Source organism: Primulina eburnea, chromosome 15 (assembly GCF_022965805.1).
Source record: "Primulina eburnea isolate SZY01 chromosome 15, ASM2296580v1, whole genome shotgun sequence".
NCBI classification, from domain to species: domain Eukaryota; kingdom Viridiplantae; phylum Streptophyta; class Magnoliopsida; order Lamiales; family Gesneriaceae; genus Primulina; species Primulina eburnea.
In genome coordinates this window covers 346,975-357,808 of record NC_133115.1, presented here as the reverse complement: position 1 = coordinate 357,808, position 10,834 = coordinate 346,975, and the positions used below count along the sequence as shown (strand labels likewise).

The window sequence follows — 10,834 nt, the reverse complement described above, 5'->3', positions numbered from 1 at the left end:
GATCCTCAACAAATCATATATCATATTGTCACAGTCAATTCACATCACTCAAAATATTTTTCATTTTCTTTAAAAATCATAAAATAGCATAACTTTCCAAAAATAGCATTTTAAACAGTAAAACTTGCACAACTTTACAATAAATCATAAAATATCATATTATCATCAAAATCATTATTTTAAATCATAAAATATCATTTAATATGATTATGATCCTTCATGACGCTGCCAAGTTTTTAAGTATTTTCCCATGTGTAAAATTACCGTTTTGCCCATCGACGAAAAAATTCTCGATTTTATCTTTTTCTTACTTTTAATGACATGTAATTATTCTAAATAATTATTTAAGCTTAAATATAATTTTTCATAATTTTATCAAGCTTAAATATAGACTTTTCAATTAATTCTTTAATTAATTATTCGAGAGGCGATTAAATCTTGGATAAATCCAAAACTCATTATTTTGATCCCAAATTTTAAAAATAACATTTTTATTACGTATTCTACCCTTTTAAGCCATGAACCACACCCGTGGACCCATGGTTCTAATTTTATTCCTTTAATTCGAAATATTGACCCATGATCGAACCACCCGAGCCAACTCCTAATTTACTCGAGCCACCTCAAGCCAAACCCTATGCAACCCACCTAGGCACCCTCCTTACCAAGCCCAGCCCATATAACCTAGCCCCGGCTCGCTCAAACTCTCCTGGAAACTGACCCAAACCTGTGCACATGGCTTGACTCACGCCTACAGACTCCTAGTGACACTAGGACACCTCCAGCCAAGCCACCACCAAGCCCACCTGGCCCTAACCATCCCTGGACCACGCCCAGACTAGCCCAGCCACTAGAACCCAAGCAGCGAACCATTGAACCAAGTGACAGCAGCCGCGCGCTTTCCCTTGCTCTCTCACGTTTTGATCGAACCAGCAACGAGCCCAGCCGCTCCATCCCCTGGCCCGACCCCTGCCCATCACCATAGGACCCTGATGGACAACCCTGGATCGCCCCTAGGCCAGCCGCAATCTCGTCCTCCCTAAATACCTAGTCGCACACATGCTTTGGGGGAGAGTCCCTCGTCACGTGGACTCTTCCCCAGCCCATGGCTCTAGCAACCCTCGAGTCCCAACCTTCCTGACCCTCTCTGGAACACCTTGAGCCATAGCCTAGACGACCTAGCCCAGGCCTCTCTCGAGTCTCCCTCAGAAAACTCTCGGCCACCCTCAAGCATGCACGAGAAGAGTCCTTTCACGTGAGGACTCTTCCCCAGCCACTTAGCGCAAGCCCTAGCCCTACTAGGACCCTTTCTAGGACCTAATCACATCCCAAACGAACTCTCCTCAAGACCTGGTCGAGCCCCTTGACCCCATGCACCCTAGCCGAGCCATAAGAATAAAGAAAAACCCAACAATTCTAGGCTTTTCTTCTCTCCTGAAACGCACAGTTCCAGCCTTATTTTTCTTTTAAATTTGTCATGTTTTGATCATTATTCAATCATATTTTACCATGTTTTGGCAGCGTACTCATTGGATTCAAAAACGTTTTTAAAACAGGCGTGAAATCATCGTATTTTTTTTTGAAAATAAACGTTTTACCGTAAAAGATGTCAAACACCTATATTTTTCATACATAAACAGTTAAATCATGCATAAATGATTTGTATGATGTTTAAAAGAGTTTAAGAAACATGCCTTTGCGTTTATAACGCTCGAATATACGATCTTTAGCGAGGGTGCGACGTTGGACGACCGGACGAAGAAGAACACAAGCTTTTTCTTCTCCTTGATATTTCGAAATTTGTGTGTGTGTGTGTGTGTGTTTTACGGCTGTTGATGGTGAAGGAATTGTGGTGATAAAATACCTATGTCACTTATTTTTAAATTGATTAACATGTTAATGGGCTTGCAAGCTTAAAGGTAATTGGGCTTACTTTAAATAATTAAATTGGGCTCAATAACATTTATTTAATTAAATAATAAAAGTTTATAAAATTAGTTTCCCAAAAATAAATTTTTTGATCTTTTAAAACTCTTTGTTTGTCCAAAACCGGCTTTCCGGGAAAAATCGAGCTCGACTCGTAAATTAATTCGAACTCCAACATTTTTTAGAAAATAAATCATTTTTAATTGTATTAGAAAGCCTTGCCATTAATAAAGAAAAATAAACATCCTTGTTTTGGTCGTATCCAGTCTCCTTTTCCCTGTATATTATCGAATATTTGATTAAAATCCTTAAATTTTATGTAATCATGTCATATTATTATTTAATCATGAAATCATATATTTAATCATATAATAAATATTATACAAATATTTAAAAGCAATTAAATAAAATAATTAAAATAATTTGCATGCATGTGATATATGTATCGTGGTCTTTGGATATTCATTAAAAATATCTATTTCGATGTGCTTCTGTTCAAGAATTTCAAGATAATAAAAAAAAGAGAGGATGTGACACAGGTGGACGAGAGATTGCAAACATACTCCACCACTCTTTCGATCTCACCAATATATCTTCATAATTTTCCTGCACCCATTTCTAATACGTAAATGGGTTTCAGACTCAACCTCAAATGGGGTGGTCTCTCCGTTAAATCCCCTCTGTCTTCATCGTTTCCTTCTTCATATCCATGTGAGCATTCACTTTTCTTGATGCTTGATTAATGTTTTACTCGAGTATTCCTAGCTATTTGGATTAATGGGCTTGTTTGATATTTATCATTCAGTTGGTTCCTAGAAATTAATTGGTAGGATTAGTGGCGCACTTTTAACTTGGAGTTTGTGCAGATGCTTAGCTTTAGTATGATAGCTTTCTAACACTAAATCTTGGTTATTCCGGGTCTGCGAATGCCGTCTTTGAAGCTTATTTTACTTGCTGTAGCCTGTAGGGATGGCTGGGTGAATTGTTGGAATAAATTCAATTGGTGAATTAAAATTCAAGTGTTTTATTTTAGATGATTTATTAACTTAATACATCTAACCATTAATCGGTTTCAAAACTTGGAGTAAATCAGTCATCTAACAATTAATCGGTTTCAAAACTTAAATTAAATACGAATGATTCATGTAAACTTTTGAAACGCATGTGTGGACTTAACTATATATATGCATGTCTTATTCTTTTGAGAGTAATAGATAAAACAAAAGGTTCTTCATTCCAGTATCTTGTTTCTTTTGTTTTATTTTTAAGAATGATTAAGATCAAGTATATTTTCTGTTTGTTGCAGTAGCAAGTTTGTGTTTATTTGCTATTGGTACTACCATAGTATCGATACTCAAGACACCATCGACGAGGAGACGAATCTGTTTTAAAGAAATTGTGTTTTTCACTCGCATCGGTCATCAACTTGTTCATTTTGTCCTTTTCATGGTGAAGTGGCGAAGTGTTTCAACTGTCAATAATTCAATACGCTGCTTATTTAGTCTAATATTTATGCAAATAACTCTAATTTCTTTTATTTTTGAAATTAATGTTTTGTTTGTTATAAATTTATTCCTCCCATTATCGGCTAACATGAATTTGATCCCAGCTACTCTATACACTGACAGATGATTATATATGCATCGTCTTAAATTTGTGAACCTGATTTCGTTATGACACCTTCCTGGTGGAAGGTTGAATCTCAATTTTATTTGTCCTGCCTCATACTGACACAAGCATGCGATCGACCACAATCTCTGGTCATGATATTCAGAATGTGCGTTTAATACTACTGTTTCTGTTCATATTGTTTAGGTAATTCCAATCTATTGGCTAGGCTGTCTGCCGCATCCCTCATATATCGGGTAACTGAGACATTTGCTGATAATTCCCTGGCACAAGCTTGTTCTTCTTCCTCACAACTTCTGGAGAACTTTTACTCTGGAACTAGAGAAACAAAGGTACTTTCGTAAATTTTTTAACCTTGTTTGATTAATTGAATGGGGATTGCGAAAGGGATTATAATGATATCCTCTGTCATCTTTTGGCTTCAATACTTTTGTGATTCCTTGAATTCCCGATTATTTGGATGGCGATTGTAAGGGGGTCTGATCTATATTGTTTACATTGTGATGATATCCAGATATTGGAAAAAGAGGGTGAATCAGCATATCTGACGAGCCTTCAAGCCACCCAAACATCACGGTTCAAGTTAATGATGAAAAATCTTGATATGTTGGAGGACATATTTGTTGACACCGACTTGGTAAGGTTGGAAGGAGATATTCTAAAGCAGTTAGAAAGGCTCGGTGCTCTAAGATATTTCCGTGCATGTCTATCCAGGACCCTCCAGTCTGTACCTGCCAAGCTTGCTGAAGAACCTAGTTTAAATGATCCGGTGACTGGCTATTCAAGCAAACTGAATTTTTCTACTGGAAAAAAAGAACTGAGAAAATTAAGGAGTAAACGAGTATTGGAAAAGGAAAATGGCAGTTCCATGCAAGAATTTGGCTTGGAAACTGTTTCAAATAATATTAAGCCTCCTAAATTAATAAGACAATCGAGGCCAAGAAATAAAAGACAGAAGGTCACTAGGAATGAGGCAGAATTGTCTAGTAGCGTTAAGGTTGTTTTGCAGTTTTGTCATAATAACTTATCTTTGCCATATAAAAAAAGCCCATCTTTACTGTTGTTATTGTAACACAACAGTTGGTTGCAGAATTGGAAAAAATCAGGTTGATACTGGAGGAAGAAACCGGCGAAGTTCCTACCTTGAGTAGCTGGGCTGAAGCCACTGGAATTAAAAAGAAAGAGTTGCTGCATCATTTGCATTACGGTTGGCATTGCATGGACGAGCTTGTAAGAAGTACACGTTCCTTGGTTTTGTTTATTGCAAGAAACTATCGGGGACTTGGAGTGTCCTTTGATGATCTGATTCAGGTTTGTCAACTGAATGATATTATATTGCATTTTCTTTCTCCAAGAGGAAGTATTGGTCTTACTGTATTTTCAAGCCTTCTGTTAGTCTGTTCAAGTAACGAAATTCTATGTTTCTATACTTATAACACACCTACAAATTAAGACCCTGAGTTCCATGATATGTTCTTACTCAGTGAGAAAATGCGTGCCCTGCTATTGGATGAGTTAGCTTCACCTTAAAGAGTATATAGTATGTGCAGAATTTTGAGTTCTGCTCCGTGCCTGTCTTTCAAGGAAATTGTTCTTATTGACTGGCAATGAATGCAATTCTTCATTTACTTGTGTATTATATACCCGGGACGACAAATCGAGAGATTTGGTGAGGCTCATGATCAGGAGTAAATTTTCATGCTAATCATCTTCATTTTCTTGTCTAACTATTAATTTGCCTGTCGCAATTTCTACAGGCAGGAAATTTAGGTGTCTTGCAAGGTGCTGAAAGGTTCGACCAATCAAGAGGGTTCAAATTTTCAACGTATGTCCAGTATTGGATAAGGAAATCTATCTCAACATTGATAGCAAGACATGCTAGAGGGATCAGAATTCCTGTATGCTTTTTCTTTTCTGTTATACATGGACGATTTTCCATTCCATTTTATTCATAAATTTTCAAACAAAAGAAGGAAAATTTTCCTGTTCTTGCTGTTATCTGCAGTGCTCATTAAGCAAAGGGATAAATCAAATACAGAAGGCACGAAAATACCTTAGCACCAGCATTGGGAATCATCCTGATGATCAAGAAATTGCCAAGTTCACTGGCCTATCTTTAGCTAAAATTAAGTCTGCTAGCGAATGCCTCAGGGTTGTGGGATCTATCGATCAGAAACTCGGAGAGGGAATCAGTATCAAATATCTGGTGAGATACTGCTTTAGATTTGTAGCTAACCATTTATATCATCACGACAACTCCCCGTTCTAAAAGTCCACTTGGCATCAACTTCCGAATGCATTTACCGCGTTGGTTGTTTATTTGTGCATGGAATTCTTGGCGCGAAGTGTGCGAAGACCAAATCTTGACACTACTAATTAAGCATACAAATTATGTTGTTATGAAGTTATTGAATTTAAGTTGTAGAAATAAATATATAGGAGTGAACACGACACAGGATTTACACGGATTAGCCATAAATGCCTAATGTGTGTTTGGATTGCGGGATCACTTGCATGAAAATGTAGTGGGATGAATATCCAAAACAACATGTGTATATAGTACTGAGATAAATATTATACTTACTAAATCACTATAAAAAAGAGAGGCCATACTTGTGATCAGATGTAACGTGATTTCAGAATTGACTTCTAAAAGTTTTGGTACACCATATTTTTACACTATCATAAAATTGAAAAAGACAGTTCAACATCCATCGTGTAGAGTAGATTTTGACCAAATGTTTGGCTCGATATACTTGGATAATAAATGGTGCCTTGTAAGTTTTGGACAATTAATTAAGTGGAACACTAATTTTTTGTTTATTAATATTGCGTTTTGGAACTTTCTTGCAGGAAGCTACGCCGGATACATCAATAGCAAATCTAGAAGAGGCTGTGATAAGGAAACATTTGGTGAAGGATTTGTATACTCTTGTGAATGGCTTGGAACCGAGAGAGATTCAAGTGTTAATGCTGAGATTTGGGCTAAAAAATTGTCAACGAAGGTCGCTGGAGGAAATCGGGGTGCTGTTTGGTGTTAGCAAAGAGTGGATAAGAAAAATAGAGAGGGGAGCTTTGACAAAATTAAGGAATGAGGATTGTCTTAAAATTTTGCGTCATTATGCATGTATGCAGTAAGTGATCAGAGGTTTGGTTTTCATTTTGAGCAATATCCCCTTATCGCAACAATCACCAATATATATTTGATGGTTTCAAATGCAAAACAGAAAAGAACATAAACCAAATTGGTACCACGATTATTTTTTATTCTTTCTTGCTAGTTGCTATTATTCTTCTTCTTATATGATAGATTTTACCGTTAGTATGGAAATATATAGGGTTATGGTTTTTTTCGTGTCCAAATCGCAGTGGAAGTTTTAAAATTTTATTTTGACTTTCAAAATATTATTTGGACACTCGTATGATTTAAACTAAATAAACATTTATAGGATATTTAGTTTATACCTTAAGTAAACAATTTTCACTTGCCTCCAACTACTCTGGTATTAGCAGATGTTCTTGTTGTAAATCCTACGAACTTTCTTCAAGAACTCCTTTCTTCGATCTCCTAATCTAGTTTACGACTGGAATATTTGTTCCTCTTCAAAATTGCATTAGAAATTTTGAAAGAATTTTGCGTTAGAAAAGAAAAATCAAGAGGAGGCTCAAACCATTAATTTTATCCAAGGGATGGCTGAAATCTTGAGAGAATATGGAGAGGCAATTTTCGAAAATTGCATGTTCTTATGAAGGCTAGGGTTTGTGCCTACTTTCCTTTTATTATCAATGCATGACTTAACTTCCATCAATATAAATTTAGGGCTCTTAATTAACATTAATGGACTTGATTAATTAATTAGATTAGTCCAACTAATTTAATTAATTCATCACTAATCCAATTAATTAATCAAAGTCCATTAAGAACTTTAATTATTTAATATGTTGGACTTGTATTTCTACAAACTCATTGAACATTCTTCCCACTATGTTTAACTTAATATTTAATAAACTCAATTTTTGAGATTAATAATTAAATTCTCAAATTTTATAAATTCAACTCTTTGAATTTATTCTCTCCAAATTTTAAATATCACAAATTCAACTCATTGAATTTATTTTCTCAAAATTTAATTATAATAAATTCAACCTTTGAATTTACTTATATAAATCCAACCCCTCAAATTTATTTTACGTGAAGAAATGAGCTAGTGCTTGTGTGATCTTTAATGGTTCAGAGTTACAGCTAGCCATGAATTCACAACTCTTTGTGATTCAGGACATTTTCCTTTATTCGGACTTACCCCAATTTGCCCTATTTCATGCACCAACATTTGGTCATGATAATGTCAGAAATAATTTTCAAATTAAACACATCGAATCATGGCAAGAGCGTCTAGTAGCATCGCCCCATGATTCCCTAGGTATCACTGATAGTGCATGCAAGAACTAATAGGCTATGATTAACGTACATTACGGTCCCTTCATCTCATATATCCCTATCGAATCTGCAACAATTGGTTCATCGAGGGTTGCATATTAGATTCGATAGCTATGTGATACAATCATAAAATATTTATCCGTAGACCTTACTAATGTACATCTCACACTCTGGCCAGAGATTTCATGCACTATTATTTCGATAGATCACATAGAATATCAACACCCATAGGTGAGCGTTGAATTCCCGACTACAATGCACTGGCTCCTACATATGTCACAATTGGACCCAACATCGCCACCTTGTGAACCGCGCGTAGTCGGTAAACGAGCCAAGCACAATCCTAGTATGCAGAGTCTCAGTGTTGTCCCGGGTCGTAAGGACTAATTATGTACAATCACAATCACAGAATTTTCCTCTCGATGAATGATAACCACTTGGAAAGTGTTCAGTACAATCATCGTATGATTACCAATCTGTATGATTGGGCATCTCTATGCTCTTAACATGAAACACGATATACAACATCAAAGATGTTAGTCTCAACCTCAAGCGGCATTTATCCTCATTTTTAGGTGGCTGAATTGACTATGAACGAATTTAGAATATACAGTGTTTACAATTAGTTTTAAGATCGAATTACGATTTATTCGTATTAAAGTATAATCAATGACTTTATCTATGCTGATTGCATGAGTATACAGATAAAGCAAAATGAAACCATAAAAAGTTAAATTATATTAAAATAAAGATTGTTTATTACATTTGAGTCAATAAATTTCCTAGTCAGCCGTTGGCTTGCAGGCATCTACCTAACATTTTAGTAAAAACCATGGTCGTAGGTACGTTGTTGAAGGCTGTTTTTCTTGTAGTGATTTTAGTCACGACTATTAATATAATTATTTAATTAGTAGATTTTAAATTACTAAATAAATAATTATGAATACAATATAACTCCGATCAACGATCAAACAACACCGATGTATCGATTGTACAAATCTATAATGAAAATCGAAAACTTCGAAAACAAAGTTTTCATTAATTCATTTTTGGTAGCTGCTAATTTTGTGAACTCTTTCCCTAAAACAGGCAGTTCCACCCTCCTCACTTAATTAATTGTTAAGCTAACTTCCTTAACTTCCCATACAAAAAAAAAATCCACTTACAAACTTTTTTATAAACTATTTGTTTGATCTCCATCAAACTACAATCACAATATTCAACTATTTGAATTTGACTATTTCAATGAGAATACATAATCCGATACTTGTGTGATTTTCAAAGGTTCAGGAATACAACCGTGGGTTCACAACTTCATTGTCATTCAGAAAAACATTTGTTCCTATTTGGACTTATTTTAATTAGCATCATTCTTTTCATCAACCTCTTGATAAAAAAAACGTTAAGACTCATGTCTGATTGCACCCATCAGATCATAACAAGAGCGTCTAGTAGCTTGCACCATGATACCCTAGGTATCGATGATTGTTTCTGCAAGAACCTTAAGTTATGAATAGCGTACAATATGGTCTTTTGAACTCATATCTCAATCGAATATACAACCATTGACATATCAAGAGTTGTAAATGAATTTGATAACGATGTGTGATGTATCTTTGAGTAATGATAGCGACATCGTATGTGCAACTCTAGCTCTAGTTGGTTCGAACTCTAGCTTGCCTCGGCTCCAGCCCTTAACCACTATGACCAGACCTTAGTTGACCATTCCTAGACCATGACCGAACTCAGAAGCCTCCTGGAACCGCCTATACTGCCCATGCACTTGCAAACCCCTCAATCACAGCCTACATGCCTTGCGCTCCCAAGCCTTTCGCTACAACCTCTTCCCCTTCGAACCGGCCTTTGCTCCCTCAGCCTAGGATGCCGACTCAGCCCCTTAGGACATCTGGACATGCCCTAACAGCATACAGCAACCCCACCCTTCAAGGAACTCAAAAATTGAAAACCTAACTTCCCCTCAATCCTCAACATGTGCAGCCCTCTCCTAGCCCTTGCACAGCCCATCTAGGACCATACTCCAGCCCATTTAGGTCTCCTAGACACATCCTAACAACAGCTAGAAGCCTTGGCCATCAAAGACTCCTAGCCGAAGAGCCCTTGCCCACAAGGACACTATTTTTGTGCAACCCTTAACTCCTCCATGTCCAGTATTTGTGTAAGCTTGTCTAGGCCCTTAAACCCTATGAAATTCATCTCTTCTCATAGCTCTATGATGGCAGCCCCTTCATGACCATTAACATGGGTTTTGAATTATAAAAACATGAGGTTTTTTGGCACAACGTGGCATAAAAACGAAAATAATATAAGGGTTCATATTTTTTTCGTGTAAACATACACCAAACATATAATATGATGTGATAGATGAGAAAAAAGAGATTAAGGCATGTCTTTGCATTTATTACGCACGAAAACAACTTGGCGATGCGAGGAACGTTGACGGAGATGTACCCTTGCTGAATTTCCCTTAAAAAACGTGGCTTTCCTCTCATAAAATTTTCGTGTGGCGTGTGGTGGTGTTGCTAAAGAAGAGTCCCTAAGCCCGCAATTTAGGGTGAGGTGTGCGTGTGATTATGGTGAGTTTTGGGGAGGGTTTATGGCTTTTTATTCTGATTAAAATACATTGTGCAAGCTTAGGCCCATTAACCAAGTATAATAGGTCCATTAAGTCCATTAGTTAATAGTTAAAATATTTTGTTTAGGAAAGATTGTGAAAATATTAGCCGAATTCTCGAAAATTTTATATTTTCGTCGAAAAATCGAATACCGTTTAAAATAAGACTCGGTGTATAAAAACACCTCAAAACCTATTTTTGAAAATTC

At 36.2% G+C, this 10,834-nt stretch overlaps 1 protein-coding gene across 1 annotated transcript; it reads left to right on the top strand.

The window, feature by feature from the left end:
- The first annotated feature begins 2,437 nt into the window (after nt 1-2,437).
- On the top strand, nt 2,438-6,845 carry LOC140813938 (RNA polymerase sigma factor sigC). The gene is made up of 7 exons (XM_073172761.1): nt 2,438-2,637; nt 3,742-3,887; nt 4,070-4,552; nt 4,636-4,866; nt 5,313-5,453; nt 5,561-5,761; nt 6,409-6,845. The coding sequence occupies exons 1-7, from the start codon at nt 2,556-2,558 to the stop codon at nt 6,691-6,693; spliced, it is 1,569 nt and encodes a 522-aa protein (XP_073028862.1). The 5' UTR covers nt 2,438-2,555; the 3' UTR covers nt 6,694-6,845.
- The last annotated feature ends 3,989 nt before the right edge of the window (nt 6,846-10,834 follow it).

Coding starts and splice junctions, on each gene's coding strand:
- LOC140813938 (XM_073172761.1), top strand. CDS start 2,556: ATGGGTTTCAGACTCAACCTCAAATGGGGTGGTCTCTCCGTTAAATCC. Junction 4,867..5,312: donor CCTTTGATGATCTGATTCAG/GTTTGTCAACTG, acceptor CAATTTCTACAG/GCAGGAAATTTAGGTGTCTT. Junction 5,762..6,408: donor GAATCAGTATCAAATATCTG/GTGAGATACTGC, acceptor ACTTTCTTGCAG/GAAGCTACGCCGGATACATC.